This window comes from Oreochromis aureus, linkage group 14 (assembly GCF_013358895.1).
Source record: "Oreochromis aureus strain Israel breed Guangdong linkage group 14, ZZ_aureus, whole genome shotgun sequence".
Lineage (NCBI taxonomy): Eukaryota > Metazoa > Chordata > Actinopteri > Cichliformes > Cichlidae > Oreochromis > Oreochromis aureus.
The window spans coordinates 41,281,117-41,304,715 of record NC_052955.1 but is presented as its reverse complement, the minus strand read 5'-3'; the positions used below and the strand labels follow the sequence as shown (position 1 = coordinate 41,304,715).

Here is a 23,599-nt window from a genome sequence, read left to right as displayed (position 1 = left end):
GTTAGATCCATCCCTCACTTGTCAAACTTGTCATGTTTAACATCAAGATGCTGATGGTAAAACAGTCAGCTCTAGGCTGAACTAACTAGACTTTACTCACACTAGCTACATCCATTTTTATCTACGGTCTGCTTTAAAATCATTTCATCAGTGACTCATACAAGAACTCGAGCAGTGGGAACAGAATCTGGATGTTTGCGTAATCAGAAGTTGGGCAAGGGGAGATGACTACAGAGAGTTTGTGTGTGAACCTGTCCTCTGAAGAATTAATCGGAGGATTTAGCTCAAACGTAAACAAAGGATCGTTTGATTCCAGTAAACGGTTTCAGCAGATGTGATCTCGTAAACATGATTTATTGTCAAAGCCTGACACTGAGAAATGCTGCTTCAACTTTCTAGCCTCTGGCTAAGCAGGGCCAAACAAGCACGACAAACTTTTGAAATACTTCTGGATGCATGAATGAACCTGACAGCTTGAGTTTTGTGCTTTTTTCTACTGCTTTGACTTTGTGTGATTTTTGGTTTGGTATAAAGTTACTGGGCAGCGTTTTGAGCATGGAGCAGTAACTGCTGTGGTTCGGCTGGGCTTTTCGCTCTTCTAACAGGTGACTGTTATAAGCAGTCACCCTCATTGTTTTGTGTTATTAACATGCTGCTAATGCTTGCGATTTCCCGATCAGGATGATTTAATTAAGCCAGTCATTGTTATGAAAGCCTTTTTTATGGTTGCTGTCTTGGTGTTTGAAACTGGCTGCCTGCACTCAGGCTGAGAAACCGCACACTTACACTCACAACGTAGGCTCACTCAGTTCAGTTCACTTTTATTTATACAGCCCCCCAAAAATCCAAGAGCTACGTCAAACATACAGCAAAAGGTAAAAAAAAGAGCAAAGAAAGTCCTGCTGGTTTTCATTATCAACCCAGATAACAGCACATGTATTTGAGTAACACATCTTTATTGGCATCTTTGACCACTCAGCCAACAAACCAAAACAAAATAATGTTTACTCAACCCAAACTTTATTGACCTTTTTAAAAAGCAAAAGCATCTTTTATCACACAAGCGTAAAACGTGCAGGCACATTAAGAAAAGGTAAAAGAAAAACCATCAGGACTGCCGATGGAGCAGGGTGTGTGTCTGTGTGCGACACACTATGACTCTCAGGTTAACAGCTCTACCTGATGATTCACCAAACATCTCATTATGACTCATGTGAAAACAACCCAAAGGTCAAATTGTTGGCACCACTCCATATAAGACAACAAACAAACAAACACATTTTAACCACAGGTATACACTGGAGCACACGTCCACAGACAAAAGACAGAATGCTTACATCCCCAATAAAACAAAAAAACTTATAGAGCCCCTAGTTAAGCCCATTTAATCCCCATGTCTTATATAATATCCCATAATAACAGCAGTACAAATCTCGCATAATACAGGAAAGTGCTTTTTAAAACTAGGATGTCTTTTGTTTCTAATACATAAGCTTAGCGGTATTAATATTTAAAATTAGCACCTGAAATATGAAAAGGTCAAATACACTGAGATTAAAGGTAATGTCCCACTCAGGGGAGTGGGACATGCCTCCCTGTGGGCCAGTCGACCCCGCAAAAGAGCCCAGTCAAGGAATCGCAAAGGATCATCGAGCCTGGCCCGTCACACCGTTTCTCATTCATAATGCAGTAACGGTGGACTCGCTGACTGCTCAGGACTTCTTGTGTTGTATATACATATATAAATGTATTTGGTTAAAGTCTGGTCAGTTTCTTTGTATGGCTCAAACTCACATGTACAGAGTCAAAGAGTCAAAACATATTAAACAAAATTGGAAAAAAAAGTCAGTATTAAAACAGACATGAACAAACAAGGAACCCATGATAAATAAAACCCCAAACAAATATGTAAATATTAATTTTATGTCATATTTATGTTGTCAGCACTATTGAAAAACTATAAGGATAAACAACGTGCTAACAACAAGCTGTCTTACATACACGCTGACATTATTTTCCAAATACATCAAACAAAAAACTTTGACAAAAAATGACTGGAACACCAAAAATAGCTGGCAGATGGACTTTGAGGTCATTTAAAGGACTCCCTACGCTGTGATGCTGTTGTTACAGAGTCCTTGATAACGTTTTCATGCACCACAGCTTAAAGACAAGAATAAGTGCTGGCATTAAGAGTCAATAGTTTCAGCTTTGTGGTGAGTTATGCAGGAACATCAATAGGAGTTTAAAAATAATGGGACACTTCTGGTAAATATCCATCAGCCAACATACTGGTGCCTTCCTAATATTTATCATTTTCCAGTACAGGCAGACTGGTTTGCAGAGGGGCCCACATTCCTCCATCAGTCTTTACTCCTCACTTTATAACCAGTGTGCCGTCTGCTGAGAGCTGGTAGCAGATGGCTGCGGTGACCGAGCTAACTACACATATACATATGTAAACACATCAGACTCAACATTTAAAGACTGATTCACACGGAGAGCTTTCATCTAATTTATGAACATGACTACATTTTATTTTATCATTTTGTTTTTCTTTTCACTGCCGTAGTTTCATTTTTCAAACGCCGTACATCGAAACAAGAATGAAGTAATACCCTCACATTTCGGTGTTTAACCAATTGTTGATTACTAATCAGTGACAACTGTTCACAGACACGGAGATTATATTTGACAGAAAAAAAAAGTTATACATGCACAACCAGTGTTTTTGAAAGAGATCGAGGGACTCCTCGTCCCCTCGGCACTACTTAATGTCCTCCAGTATCAGAGCCCTTTAACATCTTAACGTCCACCATGTCGCCGGCACCTGTCGAGACTTATAGCTGGGTTTTGTTTTTAGCCACATGCTACACAGCCATAACATTTTGAATGAAGTGTTTCACACGTGCATAGCAGTGTTTGTGTGACAGTGTGGCTGGATGTTAACTGAACCCAAACCTAAGGCTTGACCGGTGGATTCAAGAGGTTAAAGATCCAACATATAAATCCTATGACTTGTTCTAGGTAACAATGTCACAGCTCTCCTCAAAGAGCTCTGTGACATTAACAGCTTAAAGAACATTGAATCGATTTTAGATTGGATCAGCTGGACACCCTAACTGAGAACAAGTTGTTACTCCAATGTAACAAACAATGGAAGTTTCATAGAAACCAGCTAATGAGAACCTAACATTTCTGTGCAGGTTACAATAAACGCCTGATTGCAAGTCAGGCGTTTTTGCCAAACACAGAATGTCAGATGTTTCTGTAACAGGCCTGAACACATGCTTGGAGAGAGCAAAACACACCATTAATTACAGCCTCTCTAAGACAAAGACATGCCTGAATGTACTCGAAACGTTACCGTCGGGGTCTCTGAAACGCCCTGCCAGGCAGATCAGGCGGTTCTGGGCTGCATCCTCTGCCCCCTCTGAGGAAGAAGGACAGTCGGGTTAATCGTTTCAAATTCACTCAAATTCAAATTTGTGAAACAAAAAACCTGAACAGAAAATTGTAGTTCAGTGGGAGATGTAGACCCAGAATATTTTAAACCTTTGTGCCCATATTCTTCAGTTTTAAAGCACTGAAGACAAACTGTATACTGTAGCCTGTAATCCTCATTAACTGGACCTGTCACATTTGTACTTTTAGTCTATAGGAAACGTGGACAGCAGTGAAGTCAAGAAGTTTCCTTCAGCTGCCTCTCAAATCTGTGCTTAATGTGTTTATAATCGATTCAGTGCTCGGGGAATATATTTGTTAAAGCATGTCTTACTAACACCGCTGAAAGAAGTGCCAAATGTGCATGAATTCATTTGGTGACGTGGCAAACACATGAACGTTGTCCTACTTGATTCTAATCTGTTGCCAAGTCTCTATTACACTGCTGCAAGTGCACCAATAAAATCACTAAAATCAGTTTCACTTTGGCAATTTTCATGTTTCTCGTTATGTTATGCTCCACATGGTGGCTGGCCAACAGTCCCAGACTGCTGTGCCGTCAGGGATGGACTGAAGTCTAACATTGTTGTTGCAGGAACAGCAAATACTTACACTCCTTCAGTCAGCTGTTGAGTCTACTTGTTTTCATTCTGCCAAACTTGGAAGCACGAGTGGATGTTTGCCTACTTACAGTTAATGATAAAATTATGGGCCCCTCTTGTCAAGTGTGAGACTCATGAGCTGAACATTAGCATCAGTGGAGCCAATAATTCTGTCCTCTGTGTGAAGTCCACACAGGACTCATTATTTCTTTATACTCTTATGATTTAGTGTTGCCTCACAAAACAGCTTGTCTTGAAATATGTGAGCACTATTTAAGTGTGCAAATGTCATCTGGCTCAAGAGGTCAGAAGAAACGATGTATGAATAGTGCTGCAGCAGTGTGTGTTTCATGGTTACTCTGAGACTCACCATGACATGAAGGTAGCTGCACATCTGCAGCACACACTCCAGAGTCTCCATCATTTGCTCTCGGCGGAGTGTGTGGACCTTGCTGTGACCGAGGGATTCGTTGCTTTCCACCTCACAGACGGTGGCCTTCAGCGCAATTGCAGCACACTGTACCACACTCATCCCTGCAGAAACACAGAGGGCTGCAGGATTATGGACTGCTTCTAAGCATAACTGCAAACAGTTGCAGACAAAAACAGGAAGTGTGGCGCACGGTTTCAGGTTTTTATTCAATGTGACTGAATACGTTTTGTTTTCTTTTGTTCTCGTGTGCTTTGCTCTTTACACTCATTTGTGTTAAAGATGAAAAAAAGGAAACCATGTTTTATTCTAGCTGATGACAGTTGGCTAGTCCTGGCAAACCATGCTGTAATGACTAAAGCTAATAAATAACACAGCACAACTACAAGTAAGAGGTCACTGTCTGTGGATTTTAAGCACTGCCAAATGTCTTTCTTTGACTTTGTTGTACAGCACATGAGAAGAAGCTGCTGGTTTTGGGTCTCAATGACTGTCCCACAAAGAGCTGGAAAGTGCTGCTGTTTAAAGAGGGACATGTTGCTGGCACACTAACATAGAAGATCGTGCAATGCCAAAGGCGTCTTTGGCGTCAAAGCTCCTACTTTTCTCTCTCTTAGTTCTGTTATAACCATGTTTTGCATATATCGTCTCATTATGTTTTTGAAACGAATAAAATGATCTGAAAGCTTTATTTGGGGACTTACCAGAGTTATCAGTAGCTTCGACGTCCACATATATGCCATCCATCATTGCATGCATTAGAACCTGTTAGAAAACATTAGAATACATTTGGATTGAATGCAGTAGATAAGAAGCAAAAGTTGATCAGCACAGACGGGACGCTGTGTATCAAAGTACAGTCAGAGCTGGGCCACCAACACATCCCACACACAGGAGCTACTCAGACGTGGAGACCAAATCATGAAGCTCACAGTCGCAGGGCTGAGGCTGCCAGAGGAGACTGGGAACTCTGCACTGGTGACTTTTATGCATCCCTGCGCTCTAACTTTGCAGAAGCAACGACAGACGGATGTTTCACAAGCTGACTTGTTCAGTGGTCGTATCCTATTACAGCACCACTCTGGAATTCAGGAGCTCTTTAGCCTGAGCCCTTCTGTCATACATGTTTGTACTGTGAGGACAGACTTTAGAAAAACAAAAATACGACAACTTTTTAAATATCTTTAACAATTTGCACAGTGAACTACACAAGCTTAATTTTTCATCACAGCTATTCTCTAAGCTCTGACTTGCTTGTAAACTGTGCAGAAAGATGGGGAAACAAAAACAAAAGCCCAACAGCAGACATACTGTCATGCAGTCAATTTCTTTGTCTTTACTGATCGTATACAAGCAGAAATGAGAAATAACGCCTCTGACCTCCAGGACTCTGATGTAGCCACTCTCAGCGCTGAGGTGGAGGCATGATTTTCCTGCGTTGTTCGTCTCATTGACGTTGGCTCCCAGATAGATCAGATCGGCCACCATCAGGTGGTGGTTGTGTTTTGATGCGTAGAGAAGAGGAGTCTGAGCAAAGAGCAAAGGAAAGCATGAAGCTATGAACTGAACATGTTGGTGCAGAACGCACTCAAGTCTTTGACTACACTTTTGTCCTCAGCACGGTGAATAGTTACCATGAATGTGGCTGCAAAACAATATCTAGGAACAAGATGTTGTGCAAACTGATTGAAGCTTAGCAGTTACCTATTAATTACATACTGATGGGTAACACCTAATATGGACCTTAACATGTGCAATAACACACAGACAGAACAGTGAAGCTGAACACGTGCAGCTCTGTACGCAGGAGGTGAGAGGAGCGTCCCAGGGAGTCATGGTGGTGGTGGGGGTTCAATCATTTTCCACTTAAACCAGTGGCAAAATAAAATGTATACAAACCCTTTTTGAAATACAGCGATGAGTCATATATATATATATCTGAAGAATCCAACACGTTCTCACTCCCAAAGCGTAACATTTTACGCTAGGTGACAAATCGCCGATATGTTACGCTTCCAGGCATCCAACACATCCCAAGATTACAAGATTGGAAAAATGAGGAAACATGAGAACCATTTGGACTGAATCTACACATGTACGTTTGCTTTACTTACTTGGAAAACACTATCTAACATCAAAGTGCTGGTTAAGGTTAGGGCTGCAATACATGGCTGGAACGTGTATTACCGCGGGACCGTCATTCTACTGTATTTCACCCATAACCGCGTAGCATAAGAACATGGAAGGTCACCTTTTGTGTTCCTCAGGAACGCCGTGGGATGTGACAAATCGTTGGGATTGTGGTGTAATTGCATTATACAGTAGATGTTAATGCAGCCGGTTAGTGTAGTTAGGCTGACGGCAGCTAGAGGGCGAGACCGGTGTGTTCTGAATAGAATGTTATGTTATGTGGGGAGCAGAGCAAGAACAAAAAAATAAAGAGTGGTTATGAATCGTACAGTGGACCTGCGTATAACTGAATAACACGACAGCGATGTTACGCCTTGGGAGTGAGAACGGGCTGGAAGAATCTTAGTTGAACAGGTGACACAGTATTAAGTTCATATTTTAAATGTCTTTATCCCCCGTGCTTTTTATCTGCACATGGCTAACAGGGAAAGTAAACCACGAGCATACATTAGCTAATAGAGGATTTTAAAGACCAATATCAACATTTGGTGGATTAAAAATCTGATATTTTGATATACTGGCTGATATTTTTTCTTTAAAACAGATGAAACATTATCATCAACTACCATGTGTTTTACATCAGCTCGGATTAGCTTGGATTAGCTACTAGTTGTTTTTTGTAAGTGTTCTAAACGACAGGTTGTCAAGAGGTAAATTGCAGATTGCCCCCTGTTAGACAAACTACGCAATGTCAACACTCAATTGTCATTTTCAGTTATTGGCTATTTTTAATCCCAGTACTGCTGATAAACTGGTCACATTGTCGTGTTAGCTAACTTACTGGTTACAGGCTTCAAAGCAAAGAAAAATGAGGCCCAACATGTTGCCATGCTTGTAAAACACTGGAGGGAAATGTATGTAGCAACACATAGTTGTAATATTAATAAAAATAGAAATTAAAAAATAGAAATGTAAACCTGTTTACCATTCCATCTGAGTCTTTTAGGTCCAGGCTGTTGAATGTGGCCATCCTTTTAGCAATGGCAAAGCCCAGAGCCCTCTTTCCAACACATGCCACTCTGTGAAGGGCTCTGGAAGGAGAAACACAAATAATACGGAAACAGAGCTACGGATATGGGTAAAGGTGTGTTATGAACACTTTATTTGTTTGTCTATTAAGATCTCCACCAGCTTCTGCAGCAGCTACTCTTCCTGTGGTCTGACAAATTCTTTAACAAAAAACTTTTTCACACACGAACATTGAATACATGAAATACAATAAATGCAAATGTAACTGGAGCTGCGTCTGTGTAAACTGAAAGTCTGACTTGTGTCCAAGGACTCCTGCACATTTGAGTGAACTGCTTCGTGTCCTCCTTGCAGCAGACTGATTAGAGCAGTTCACCAGGGGGTGAACGTAAGTAACACCAGAAGACAAAAACCGAGCGCGAGTTTCCAGCATGTCAAAATGTCATTTGAAAAAGGCTAATTAAAAGTTCTAGGACAAATGTGACCAAACTAGTTCAAGGCTGGTTTTGCAAGTCAGCCCTTCAGCACAGCTCTGAGACATCAGTTACAGGATCCCGTAAATACATGGCTGAAAAAACAAGAGGGAGTGATGAAAGAAGAAGATCGCATAAATCTTTGTCAGACAGAAATTTGCTGGCAGCTTGTTGACTTTGCAGAAAACAGAAAATTTGCAGTTTAGAAGGCACCATCTGGATTCTTTTAAGGTGAGATCACAAGCTGAAAACAGAGAGTGGCTCTCTCTACCTTTATGTCAACACAATGATAAAAAAACAGTACATTATGTTAGCGTAGCCAACAAGCTCAAACTTTTATTTTGAAAAGAGCCCATTACCTCAATACAAACGAATACAGATTTTTTAAAATGACACATTTGTTAATTTTCCCAACAGTGGGTCTAAATGATTATCTTTATTTATTTAGTCATGTCTGTACTTTTTTGATGCTAAGACAAGAGATTTATATTTATCTGCCAAGCAGAGTGAGCAAGTGTTCATCCAGAATTATGGCAGAAGCTTATCAATGGCTGCCAAATGGATGTTACTGAGGGTGAACTTGCTAAGGGACATTTAACTAAGTATTAATGGGGGTATATGCATATTTTGATCCTGTGTGGATTAGAGAAAATCCAAAATAAATTCAAACGTGTGTGCCCTGCTCTTGTTTTTTGAAATAATTTAAAAGTCAATAGTTCAAAAGAAATCATTAAAAGCCCAGAACGTCCATGACATTCCTGCCCATGATCACTGGATGCAAACTTTTGACCACAGATGTACATGCACAGTTTCAACCCTCAGCTCCAGTTTAAGGTTCTCTAGTAAAAATCTGTCCATTTGCAGAAACAGCTGCCTGTGCAGGACCGTGCCCCCAGCTGTTGGTGCGAGGTGAGAGACAGTGGTTATAAACCATTTAACCTACCACAACAGGAGGACAAACGAGTCGTAGCATCATCTGGTTCTTTTTTGACTCTTAATTCTTCAGTCGTTTTTATATTTGTAAAATAACTGTAGCATTAGGCTAATGACATGTATTAGCTAGCTTAAATGCTGTAATTTGTTAAAAAGTTAAAAAGTAATCTCCAGTAATTTAATAGCAGCCGTGTAATAACGACGGCCGACTAACCGCAATCTGGTCCACACGAACAATTTACACTCTGGGCTCTTACTGGAAATACTTCTGGTCAGTAGATGGTCTGCTAGGATAGACGTATGAGCCTTAATGTTCAACAATAACATTTATATTTCATACTGTACATTACTGCAGTTTCATTTCACACCTGTGTCTCCTGAAAATTTCAGCTAGTTTTTTGCTTGTGGACATCCAATCAAGGTGAACAGTAAAAGCTCCTCCTCTTTGGTGGCCATTACCTTTTACACACATACACACAGTCTTCTATCAAACTTACGTCCTGCCATGCTCATCAGCGGACAGCAGTTCTACGTCGCAGACATCCCTCAGCTGGCCCTCCTCTTTCTGCAGCTGTGTCCAGAAGAAAGCGGTGCTGCTCACGTTGTATTCACTGTAGTTCCTGGGACCAAACCACTCCTCCCCTTGTTCACCATTTTTGCTCACAATTCCAAAGATCGAGGGCGGACAGCTGGGAAACATAAGGCCAGGAGGGGTCTGGTGGTACTCTGCTGTGCCTGGAGAGTAGGTCATGTAGGACGGGGGGCTGGGAATAATTTCATCGTACTCGTCACCGTTAAATCCTGCACCGAGTGGAGACAGCATGGTACATCAGGAGTGGAAGTAACTGCCAGTCACAGTCTCACTTTAAGGAGTAGCTTTAAAAAACATATTACCAGTTGGAGACAGCTGAGGAGAAACTGGTGGACCAGTGGGGGACAGGGGTGGGGGAGACAATGGGTTTCTGCTGCCAGTCCTGAGATCCTCTTCCAGTACTTCGACGATGATTGACAGCTCCTCCAGGCTTTGTGACGGCTGTTGTGTCTGAAAGCCAAAAAGTACTGCAGAGTATTTGAACTGCTCTTCAAAATGACATGTAGATTACAGCATACCAAAGCTTTGTGCTTTGAAACCTTGTGGGTGGAGCAGAGTTCTGTCTTTTATAACACTGACCTTGACGGTTCGGCGTCTGAAGCGAGTTTTAGCTCGTTTTAAGTCTCCTGAGGAACAAAGACACAAGTATAAGTCAGCACACCTCTACACAGTATGTTTGGCTTCTTCTTAAGCCAGGACCAAAAGCCTGCATGACACCATAACATCCCCAAACAACACTATACATCTGCCACGACAGCAAATTCTCTTAACATCACGCATAAGATGACGCACATCCATCCAACATAGAGCTAACCCCACCGCTTCCAACATTTTCATGCAAAGAAGCCAACCAACCCAATCACACAACCTCCTTCGTGGTGCAAACTGCTGTGTTAAATAAAGATTGGACTGACCTTTGGCTGTTTTACTGTATCTCTCCTGCGTTCACACAGTTGGATGATGAAGAGATAAAAACAAAAAGTGCATCAGTGGGAGATGTTCTCTGGGATTCTTCACATACGCATAAATCCACATATGATGTGTCATATTGATAGATTGTGTTGTTACAACAGCTAAAACATGAAAAACAACCTCGCTCAATTAAAAAAAACAAAAAAACAGTACAAAACAAAAACAGTGCACATGAAGAATTACACAATATAAAAAGGTGTAACTGTGAATAAAAATCTAAATATAATACTATACAGAACTTATACGGAAGTCCAATTTTTACTTATTCATGAATTATATTTGTAAACCTACAGTGAGCCTAATGCAAGCCACTTTCAACCTTTAAGCATGATTAACAGAACCTTTATTTTCGGCTCATAAACAGCTAACACCACCATCGTGGGAATCGCTCCCGTACTTGTGCCATGTGAGATGTGAGGTCACGCTGCAGATGATACATTTGACCAGTTTTCTGCTGCACATTATGAACACAGTCAGTTCTCTACCTGAGGACAAAATGGGTGTGATCGGCAGCCGGGTTGTGTGCTGCTGCCTGCAGTTATCAGTTAACTCACACTTGATGACTAAAACATGTTACATGCACTTTGTTATTTTGCCTTGGCTTCAGTTGGTGCAGCGTTTGGGGAAACTTGTAAATCTCACTATGAATTTAGAAAACACAAGATTTCCTTTTCCAAGCAGAGAAATGTTTTTCTGTGCTGCTGTATCTTTGTCACACTTTTATTGTACGTGTGTGTTTTGAACCTCAGAAAAATCCTACCTTCAAATCTTGGCCACTGCCTTGAGCGAGGCGGATGTTTCTCAGCAGATCCTTTACTGGCATTCTGACACGGACTCCGAGGTAGACCTTATCGTTACCATAAATGGAACGTTTGGCACCTGGAGGAAAACATGAAGGCTCTCTATGAAACATACCATATTAGGATCATTATTTCTGTTCCATTCAAGTTTTGAGTGCATCATAATCACACAAACAGCAGCAGTAAAATGACTTGTAACTGTAAGATGTGGCCGTGCTCCACCTACTGTAATGACTATTTCAGCAGTAATACTGACAGGAGTTTGAAATACTCTGAATGTCAGTGTGTCATCAACACAGTATACTTTCAGGTTTAAATGACGGGTAACTTCTGCATTACAGATGCCAAAAAAGTAAACAGAACCTATAACATAAACGCCTGAATAGAGTCGAAGAGCTTTTCAAAATAATACCGAAATGAAAAGAGCTCAGTCAAAGAGAAAGAACAAAAGCAGCTCAAGTAAATACAGTCAAATGAAATATTTTTTAAAAGGCTAAATATAGTTGCTCTAAAAGGGAAAAAAGCTCAATAAAATACATTGAAGCCAACAAAATAAATAAATAACACAAACAACGCAGATTGATTAGTGTAAAGTGGCTCAGTACACACAGTGTAACCTGTTGTGCAGTACTGTACAATCTCAGCTCCCTGCACTTTGCTTATGTCTTTTCCTAAAACATGCACACTGTTTTTTTTAAAAACATGCATACAGAATGAAGCAGGTCCCATTTAACCAGCAATCAGCTGTTTAAATGGGACCTATACTGGGAGATGAACTGGGAGCTTGTTTGATTTTTAACCGTACTATTAAACAGAAACAGTGTAAAGGACTTTTTGAAGTTAAATTATACAATTATATATATTATAATTATATTATAATATAATTATTATTGTTGTTTGACCTTGCTGGGACCAGGTTGGTCTTAAAGCTTTATGGCATAGACTCAACAGGATGCTGGCAACACTCTTCACAGATTTTAGTTCATACTGACACGATACCATCACTCAGACACTGCAGATTTGCCAGCTCCACATCCGTGATGTGAATCGTGGATGTGGAGTGGTGCGTGGTGTGGAGTGACATGGTGTGTTACTGACATGCTGACGATTTGTCACAGCCCTAGGCCTCACATAGAAACACGAAAGGTGCCCTTCCGCGTCCTTATGAAGCTCTCTGGGTTGCCAAATGAAGCCGATAGAAAGCCGTGGCTGGCGTTAAGACACGCTTGGCTCCAGCCATCCATCCCAGCCCGAAGCCTAACCGTAACCCTATCACATCGTGTTTTCCAAAGTGATTCAGGATCTGAACGTGAACACATTTAACGTACATAATGCTTTGATCGGTTGTTTTTCATGTCACACGTAAAAAAACACGTATAGATTCATCCCAACTCGCTCTCTGCCTCCCAACGTGTAACATACAGTCATCAGTATGTTAGGCGTTGGGATGAGAACGCGCTGACCCTGCTGGAAACAGTCATCAGAAGTATCACTGTGGTCATAAAGGGATGGACATGGTCAGCAACAACACTCAGACAGGTTGTGGAGTTATAATATTGGTATTAACGAATCAAACTGCCAAAAAATACCCCCCACACCAATACACCACCAGCCCGGTGTAATGGTGTGGGCAGGACGAAGCCATGCTTTCATGTTGTTGTTCATGCCAAACTGTGACCCTACCACCTGAATATTGCAGCAGAATCAGCAACATCCGTCCAACCTTTTCTTCTAATGTCCAATTTAGATGAGTGAAGTGGACCCTCACATTCCTGTTTTAGCAGGGTTGTCAGGACGCTAGAATTCCAAACTTTTTTCCAGTTTCCATGCCTCCTTTATCGGGCTGTGGAACAGTAAGCTTTAACGTTTAAATGGATGCGGGCTTAAGTTTCAGAGGACTGATGTGTTTGTTCGGTCGTTCAATGAAAGGATTCACTTAGTTAAGAGTGAGAATTTCTTTTGTCTATTCATGCAATATTTGAAATAAAAAAACAAACAAACAAAAACATTTTGTGAAATATATTCTTGTTTGTTTGTTTGTTTTTGTACCACTTGAACACTAAAGTGGCCCTCAGCTCATTTAGGTGTGAGTACGCTGATGTTAGGGTCAATCCAGAAAAAGTAAAGAATTCCTCACTTTGTGGTGCAGGACCAAGCTCGAAGCCAGTCTCGTCTGATATCTGTCATCAGTTTCTCTTTTCTGGAGCGCTCTTTCTAAACAACACACTCCCAGTCGGTGACAGTAGATCAGCAAATATTCGATCTGACGACCATGCTACGTTTAAAGTCACGTTTCTTTTGCTCAGTTTGCCATGTGATTGGCTGATTGGATATCTGTGGTAACTAGTAGTCGAACAGCTGTACCCAAAAACGTGTCCGGTGAATTTGTAATTGCGTGACTGCAAAGTTACTACACGCTGTTAGGAGTTACTAAGACAAAACAAACAAACAAGAAAGAGAAAAACCCAGCACCGTTCTTGTAAAAGTACAAGAGCTGCGATAAAATCCTTTAATAATAAATGTTCTCCCAGCATGTTCCTCAGAGATAAAACATCTTCTTGCCTACCTTTCTTAATGCCTCCCACACCACACACTGCTGCACCTGGGACAGGTGAGCCCGCCGCGGTGTCCCCCAGCAGAGGAGAGGAGTCGGGTTCTCCCCGTCTGCCCCTGAAGTCATTTATTTTGTACCGTCCTCTCATATCGGTAACAGACAAAGCTGAGTTAACGACAGACGGCTTCCACCACTGAAGCACTGACACCTGACAGCTCCCGTAACTGGGCGGAACCTGAGCCTCGATCGGCTGCACGCTGAGCGACTCACCTGTCTGTTTGCCCACTGGCAGCTCGACGGGAACTGCTCCAAAGAAGATCCCGCCTGCTGCTCGACGCCCACGCCCAGCAGTGTAAATGTCACGCAGTGTTTGCATTAAAGTTTTAGAACAGGCCTCTATACCCACACTGCGTCCTGAGAGAAATGGAGAAACAGCCCTTTAAGGATTTTTGCTATGCTCGAGTAAATCCGTTTGTGCTCTAAGGCACACACTGCATTTGCTTACAGTACCCCCGATGTTAATGTAACTATAAATCATGTGCTCAGATTTTTGAATAGAAAGAATATGAAATCACCCTCAAGTACACCATTTACGCTCACCGGTTATATAACTTGCAATACATAATATGAAATTTTTTTTTTTTGTTAATTATTATATTATTACAATGTACTTATACAATAGAAAGGTGTATTAAAGTGAGATTCTCACAGCGCAGCACTGAAATAAATTATATGGTGATTTGCTATTTCAGCTCATAAGTCATCAGACGCCTTAGTTATACACAGAGACTGACAATGTTAGTTCAGGGCTGAAGTTAGCAAACCAAATGCAAAACATCCAGTAAGACCTGCTTGAACATGACTGCTGATGAAGACTCTGCCTGAGGCAGACATTCCCATTGAAAAAGACCTTTTTTGGTATGTTGCAGGCTGAGAAACAAAACAATGATTCTTTTCTCGTGGAGAGAAATCTGCGCCACAGTAACCTTTTATGTCGGCCCACCTAAAATCTGGGCCCTTTATCATCTGGTGGTTACTTTATTACAGCTGTTTGGTGTCTATGTTGAAAGCAGATTTGAAAAGCAAAATAGAATAGAACAGACACACAGGTACAGGTAAGGCTCCTGACATCCGTACCCCCCCCCCTTCAACCCCCCCCCCAAAGCAAAACAGCAACAAAGATATGACTCTTAAGTTAAGTTGTATAATGTGTGTTTCAGCTGGCACAGGAAACCATCTGGGGCAAACAGGGGTGCCTCCAGAATTTCTTTTATAGGGGTGGCCTTATGGGCGGGCAGGGGGAGGGGGGGGATAAAGGTACTGGGGTGGCACACCAAAAACAGAATTTCCAGTTTTATTATGCTGCTGTCAAATATAGGGTAGTTGAAAAATACCGCAAAAAATGAGAGAAAGAAAAAAATGATATGCCTAGTTAATTTCCTACTGTTAAAGTTGATATCACTAAAAATATACATGAAAACCAAATAAGATTTAGAAATCCACAATAATCTGTTTAAACCGGTTGATTATTTTACTGACTGGAAGTCCCAAACAGCTTTAATGATTCCCAGCAGAGCTAAGCAGAAGCAGCTCTCCCAGCATGGAGACAAATAAGTATTCAATCACGTCAGAGTGTGAACTGTTCTCCATGTTGTAGCTAAATGTAGCTAAATTCAATTTCACTTAGTATGTTTAATTATTTTATTTGAAAATATATACTTTTTAAAGACCATTTTTGGTTGTAATCTAGTTTAAACCAAACCACTTCTAAAAAGTAATTCATCAGGCCTTTTACCACCACTTGATTAAATCCATGGCTGCAACTTAAAATTTTAATTTATTGATTAAGATAGACCTTCTAAGTTGCAAACTTTATTTTTTTGGGTTGTGTTGAATTAATAATGTTGGTAATTACATTAAATTAATTTTATATGTAATTTGAAGTTAAATCCCAATGTTAGTGGGTTCAAAATAAAATTCAAGTTTGAAAGAAATTACTTACTGAAAGAAATTGAATAGATAACTTATTTTTTTTTCCACTGTAACTTCTAATTTCAAACTCCCTCCCCTACCCACTTAACTAGCCCGGGCAAATTCACACATGTTGCGTTGCATGGTGGACTTGCAAGCTTTTGTAAAAGACATTTCAAGGTAAGTAACATTTCATTTACAAATAACAGTTGTACCAAAGCAAAGCATTTGTGCTCGTCACCTGTAGTGGATTTGTGTATGATGTGATGCTCATACAGATAAGGAAATACTTTGCACTACCACATGTAGCTAATGCTAGCCATTCTAAACTTTAGCACAGGAGAGGATAAGACTTATAAAGTTTCATTTGACAAAAGTCTTCAGCTAGAGAGTGCAACTGTGGCTAGGAAAAGCATGGTTAAAGTTTTGCTACACAGTGCAATCTAATTTCGATCATAATTTTGATCATAGGCTGATTTTGTTTTTCTTTTTACCAAAATTAGAAGCCTTTAAACTGTGAATAGTTTTGTCAGAGGGATAACCTAGAGGCTTCTTTTTTCCGTCTGGCTCACCTATTTTATGTCTTTATATAACTTGCATGACCCATACTTAATATTACATTGTAAATGATTTTGGTTACTATTGTGATACAGCTTAAAGTAAGTATTGTTTTTGATCTTAAGAGCTGTAGCTATCTTTGTTTCTTTAAAAAAAAAATCAGATTGTGTGAAATATTGTTAATGTCATTCCAGTAGCATTATTCTGTCATAGGCTATGCGAATCTACTTAACATTAAGACTTTATGTAAGCAGTTAGTATAGTGTGATAATCTAGGGTCATTAGTGCTTTGTTAAGTTGGGACAGATTTTTTACAAAATGGGCTGGGAGTGAACAATGTGTAAATTCGAAACCTCTGCAAAAACAGGGTTGCTGAAACATTAGAGATTACACCACGGTTATGGTGGGGAAGTCTCCCTTGTCTTCACCAAGATTGTTTTTGTTCCCTCAAAACTTGGGTTAGCCTTAGATCACATCTATTCTCTTTAAATAATGTATTAGAGCATTAATAAATGCAGTATAGCTAATAGTCTGCAAGGTTTAATTCTTCTGTTTGTGTGGTCTACAGATAAAGGAGGAGTTCAAGAGAATAACCACTGTAAGCCCTGAATGGCTACACTTGACCCCAAAACTGATGGACGTCATTTTATCAAGGGGAGGAGCTAAGGGAGAGAATCGGGCAGATCAAGGACATGCTTCTTGAGGTAGGACAATCAAATCAAATCAAATCAAAGTTTATTTATATAGCACATATTAAAACAACAGTGTTGACCATAGTGCTTCACAGTCAGTCAAAACACAAGACAATTAAAACAAACAATAAAATAGGACAACAAACAATAGGTAACAACACAATAAGCTAAAATCAGCCAACTAGTTAGAATCAAAGGCCAAAGTAAACAGATAAGTTTTAAGATTTAGACTATTTAGACTTTGGGTAGCTTTGAAATGCACTTTGTTGGCAGTCACCCATGTATTTTATACTCATACTTTATTTTTTTCTTAAATAGCACAATACAATTGAAACACGCAGAGAAGTAGCCATCTGCTGCCTTATCACTTTCCTTGGAGAGCAGGCACGTGCAGAGGGGGGGGCGGAAGGGGCTTGAGCACGCGCCCCTTTCCTGATGGGTGCCCAAAGTGCCCTTTTGTTGAGGCAATTTTTTTTTTAATTTTAAATTTTTTTTTTTAAATGTGTGTGTGCGTGTGGAGTCCTGTCTGTGCCCCTCAACAATAATATTTAACTATTAATCACAGTTTTGCTAAATAAAAGGATCTGGCTTGCATCAGTCACATGATCACCATTAACCAATGATCGCCCTTGACGGCAGAACGCGCTGGTTACGAGCCGGGAACGAGCTCACAAAGAGCACGCGCATTTTTTGCGGTCCGGAGCTGTAGGAGAAACACAAACCAGTAAGTAGCTGTACAGCGCACACTGTAGTCTACAGCACACAGGAGTATTAGCTTATCACGTACACGTTGGTAAGCTGTCTTGTGGCAACTGACGAACTGAAACAAATGAGCGTGCTGTGGGTGCAACAGCGCGACAAACTTTACCTGTCCTTTTATTAACTGCACAAGTAGTGCTGGTCATAGCTGCTGGCTCACTGGGTAAGGCTGTCATGGGTCTGTAGCTCTGTCACCGTTTTAGGGAACATATTTAGTTTTAAAGTAAGTTACAGGGCTTTTCCTGCCTTTCTGGAGGGATTATATTTCACTTAAAACGATCTAATATGCATGTCCACATAATAATAGATTATTATAATTATAATATTTAAAAAAACACGCTGTATTTTAAAGAACATACATTAAGAAACAGATTATATTAGATTTATATTTTAAATAAGACAAAATGCTGATTTTACAGCAGCAAAATTATTGTATCTCTACAGTTTAAACATGTAATAAGCTTTCTGCCTGCACAGAGTGGATAGTGAAACAAATGGAATCATCATAAATACATTATTTCATATTTATTACTCTTTTTCCCTCATTGCTTTATTATTGTAGCTCTAGTGATAAATAATAAGGGAAGGATTCTGGATCAGCACCATGATGGAAACTTGTGCCCACAGTATATACAGTATTCTGAAGAAGGTCTAAAATGTCCCTGTGTGTGCATGCATGTGTGTGTTTTATGTATATGGATTTTTGAATTATTACTCATGATATAACATTGTCCAGACATGGCTGGTAAGGACATGAGGAGGAAACAGTAGGAGCTGTGTGAGGCTACTAAAGGCAGTGGATCCCTCAGCAGCTGGATTACAAAGAGCACAGGTAACATTAACACATGTACCAGTTGTTGGAGAGGTATTCCAGTATAAAAATAATAATAAGCACAACTGAAATGTTTTGCTTCTATAACATTTTTCTGTTATCATTAAGTGTGGAAAATTAAATAATAGTTTATTGCAATAGCAAGTTGTGCCTTGTTCTCAGATGGACAGCAAGTGGAGAGTGATAGATGAGATGAGGGGATGGAAGGAGGGAGAGAGGCAAAGAGTGATTCACAGGCAGGGTCTAGTTTATTTCTCACAGTTTTTTGTTGCCTTATGGTTCCAAGCGCTGTCACCAATCTTTGCATTTTGTTATTATCTCATGACACTTGTTTAATCAGCTACCATCTCTCCTATGGACTTTTTAATGTCTACAGTCTCAGATCAACACAGCCCTGCCCTCCAGCACTATCAGCAGCAGGAACAGCAGCAACCCCTCAACAGCAACATTGTACCCATCAGGTAAAACATAGGCTACGTTTGCTTTGCCTCACAACAGTGATATAGTATGATGCGATCCCATATTAGATTCTTGATGAATGTGTGTTGTTGTTATTCACCCTGGTTCAATGTGCCCCTTTTTAGTTTTGAGCACCCGCCCCTATAAACGTCTCTGCATGGCCCTGTTGGAGAGAAGGAAGAGGAGCTTTTCATGGAGTTTGGTGTAAGTAATTCAGCATTGTGTGTGTGTGTGTGTGTGTGTGTGTTCCATTGATCATCTGAATTCATTAAGATTCAGTAAGTATAAAAGTCTAATGTATAATTCACTAACCTATTTTTTTTTTTTTAAATTTGCTTTACAAGGACACCGAAGAATTTAAGGCCAACCTTGAAAGGCAGGTGATGAAAACTGCCATCATCAGTGACCGGTACACCCCTGGATCTAATCATAAGACTGCAACCATTGTGGTGCAGGAACGAAAATCCTGGAGGGCCATGATTTCCCAAGGTGCTGTGTGTTACTTCATATGCTCTCAATCTGAGCTAATGCAAGGATCTGAAATATACTTTTGAAGTTTTTCAGAAGCTGTTCCTTGACCTTGATGGAACCAGCATTATGTTAAAGATGCTGACTCTGTTTCAAAAATTGTTAACTGTTTTGAATCCTGTATGTGTAACATTGATCTTAAAGGTGTTTGCTGCATAGTGTAAAAGAAAGATGCAAGATCTTGTAAAGTTTGGTAGGCACTGAAAGTTGACATTTATTGAGCACTTGCATGGAAGTATTACTGTAACAAAATGTTTTCTAAGTAGATTTTTTACCAATTGAACACATTTGTTTCTGTGGTGTTAAATACATAAAGGCATATTCTATAACTTGGCTGTGATGGTATAAATCTAAATTTCTGGTTTATTTTCACTTTTTAAATACAAAGTGTTGAAATGCCTACAGTTAAAAAATAAAAAACTTATTTGATAAAAAAATGTTGAATGAATTCCTTTCTTAAAAGCTATTACAATAAAAAAATAAGAGAAAGCTAAAATGATGATAATAATGATGAAAATCAGCAACTTAATATTTTAAATAATGAACTTTAAAAAAATGTTTTTGTAATTGCTGTAATTAATTACATAACACTTAAAATAATTTTAAATAATGTGGAAAAAGTAATTGGAGGAACATAATTTTTATGAGTAAACAACTTAAAAATATGTTTTTAAGCTACCAAATATTACGTAAATGGTAATTAAAATCACCTTTGACTATGGAGGAAAAGTTAATTCCCCTAACTCAATTGTTACAGGCATGGCCCTTTAAGGGTGAAGCCTGATGGGAAATGTATTCGGGATGTGTGTAGCGGGACTGCCCCATGTGTGTGTAGAGAGAGAGAGAAGAAGGGGAAAAAGTAACGGTTAGCTACAGAAGAGACGGAAAGAAAATAAACAAAATCCAATCCAATCCAACTTTATTTATATAGCACTTTTAAAAACAACAAACTTGACCAAAGTGCTTTCCAATAGTAAAACAGAGATAGCAGTTAAAAACCATACATTAAGCATACAATGAAATCAATAAACAAAATAAATATATAATTGAAAAAGAAGATAAAAATAAATCAGTGTATATATTAAATATTAAAACATGAGTAAAATAAACAATAAGATATACAATGAATAAGATTAACAAAGTAAAAAGATTAAGAATGACCAACAGCTGACTACAAACTGACTACAAACTGACTCTGATAATACTCCTAAAAAGCCTTTGAAAAAAACTGTGTTTTTAAAAGTGATTTAAACATTTCAAGTGTTGGGGCCAACCTAATATGGAGGGGCAGTTTGTTCCATAGTTTGGGGGCCACAACAGCGAAAGCTCGGTCCCCCCGGTGTTTCAGTCTCGACATGGGGACAGCAAGGAGTGACTGGTCAGATGATCTGAGAGACCTTTGTGGAGCGTATCGGTGTAGAAGGTCTGACAGGTAAGAAGGAGCCAGGCCATTTAAGACTTTAAAAGCAAGCAATAAAATTTTAAAATGAATTCTAAAATGGACAGGCAACCAGTGTAAGGAGGCAAGAACAGGGGTAATGTGCTCATGTTTGCGTGTCCCTGTCAACAGGCGAGCAGCAGCATTCTGGACCATATGCAACGTGATAGTGAAGCCTGATCAATACCAATATAAAGTCCATTACAATAATCAAGGCGAGTGGTCACAAATGTGTGCAAAACTCTCTCCAAGTCACAAAAAGAAATAAAAGGTTTAACTTTAGAGAGCTGCCTCAGCTGAAAAAAGCTTTTCCTCACCACTGTATTTACCTGTTTGTCCATTTTAAGAGCTGTGTCACATTTTACTCCAAGGTTGGTGACAATTGGTTTGACACAGGATGTAAGAGGACCCATATCATATGGAGGGACACCAGGTCCACTCGGCCCAAATATAATGACTTCAGTCTTCTTTTCATTAAAGTTTAAAAAATTCAGAGCCAGCCATGCTCTGATATCCTTAAGACTGTCTAAAATAGGCCTGAGGGGGTTAAGGTCATTGTGTTTCAGGGGGAGATAAATTTGACAATCATCTGCATAAAAATGAAATGAGACTTTATGTTTTTTAATAATATGGCCAAGGGGAAGTAAATAAATACTAAAAAGAAGGGGCCCAAGGATGGATCCTTGAGGTACACCACAAGGGAGAGAGGCGGAAGATGAATGAAATTTACCAAGTGAGACAAAAACGTCTATCAGAGAGGTATGACTTAAACCACTCCAAGGCAGTGCCTCTAATTCCAACATGATGTTCTAGACGATAAATCAAAATATTGTGATCTACTGTATCAAAAGCTGCTGTGAGATCCAAAAGCACAAGTAAGACAGACTTCCCAGAGTCAGCAGTTAGTAAGATATCATTAAAAACTCTCAAAAGTGCAGTCTCTGTGCTGTGAAGGGCTTTAAAACCAGATTAAAATACCTCAAAAATGTTTTGACTCTCTAAAAAAGTCTGCAGCTGTGAGCACACTTCTTTTTCTAAAATTTTAGAAACAAAAGGAAGCTTTGAAATAGGTCTGAAATTATTCAACAAAGAGGCATCCAAGCCAGGGCGTCTCAGCAGAGGCTGGACCACTGCCTGTTTAAAAATTACAGGTACATTGCCTAAAGTCAGGCTGCTGTTTATTAGCCTTAGAATATAAGGTCCAATAGTGCCCCAGACTTCTTTAAAAAAGCGAGGGGGAAGGACATCAGTGGGAGAGCCAGACTTGATTTGGGTGACAATTTTACCCAGATACGACAGAGACACAGGTTCAAAATGGCTAAAATTTGCTAAAGGCGTAAAAATAACAGAAGGGTCATAAGAAGGGGGTAAAATACATGCTGTAATAGATAAAATCTTGTCAACAAGTTTCTGTAGAAGCTTCTGTACAGTTGGATTGGGGAGGGTTAAGAACAGAGCTTAAAATACTAAATAAAACACGGGGCTTATGGCAGTTGTCGTTAATAACACCTGCAAAATAGGCGGATTTCTGGTTCTTAACAATTTTCTGATATTTATGCCAGCTATCTCTTAAGATATCATAAGACACTTGTAGCTTGTCTTTTTCCCATTTGCGTTCTGCTTTTCTTCACTCTCTTCGAGCAGCCCGAGTGATGTCCTTCAGCCACGGCTCAGACTTCGATTTAGGCCGCCTGACCTTTAGAGGAGCAACAGTATCCAGAATGATTTGACAAGTAGATAAAAATTTTGCAGTCAGCTCCTCAGTGTCGGCACAGACTGAGAGCTCTGAGTCAACATTAAAGGCCTTATTAAAGGTGGTAGAAAACTGGACGACACTTAATGGTTTAAACATGCGAGAAGCAGTAGGAGGGCCACAGGTAGTGATATTACAGGGAAGAGAAGTTTCAAACAATACAGGCATATGATCAGAAAAGACGACATCATAAATTTGAAGATTATAAACAGGTAAACCATGAGACAAAACCAGATCCAGAGTGTGTCCATATTTATGAGTGGGACCAGTGACAGACTGCAAAACATTAAAAGCATCAAGTAGGTTTAAAAAGTCCTTTGCCAATGGTTTAGTAGGACAACACACATGAATATTCATATCACCAGGATTAAGACCTTGTCATACTTTGGCATTATTTCAGCCAAGAACTCAGAGAAGTCATTAACAAAGTTCCTGTTATGTTTTGGTGGACGGTAGATCACCGCACAAAGAACAGGATGACTGCTACCAAGCTCAAACATATTCAGTTCAAAACTGGAGAAAGTGACAGGTGACAGTTGGCGACAGTGAAAAGTAGATTTATAAACTGTGGCCACTCCTCCACCTCGGCCCGTCGTCCTCGGTGAGTTAAAATACGAACAATTTGGCGGTAATAGTTCTGAGAAAGAGCT

At 39.8% G+C, this 23,599-nt stretch overlaps 1 protein-coding gene across 1 annotated transcript; it reads right to left on the bottom strand.

The window, feature by feature from the left end:
• Window positions 1-998: 998 nt before the first annotated feature.
• zgc:113279 (uncharacterized protein LOC553749 homolog) lies at window positions 999-14,335 on the bottom strand. The gene is made up of 11 exons (XM_031731875.2): window positions 13,972-14,335; window positions 11,366-11,484; window positions 10,548-10,572; window positions 10,213-10,259; window positions 9,936-10,083; window positions 9,539-9,842; window positions 7,592-7,697; window positions 5,857-6,003; window positions 5,181-5,241; window positions 4,417-4,580; window positions 999-3,433 (listed from the first exon to the last, which is right to left on the bottom strand). Exons 1-11 carry the CDS (start codon window positions 14,333-14,335, stop codon window positions 3,401-3,403), a joined length of 1,518 nt encoding a protein of 505 aa, XP_031587735.2. The 3' UTR covers window positions 999-3,400.
• Window positions 14,336-23,599: the final 9,264 nt, after the last annotated feature.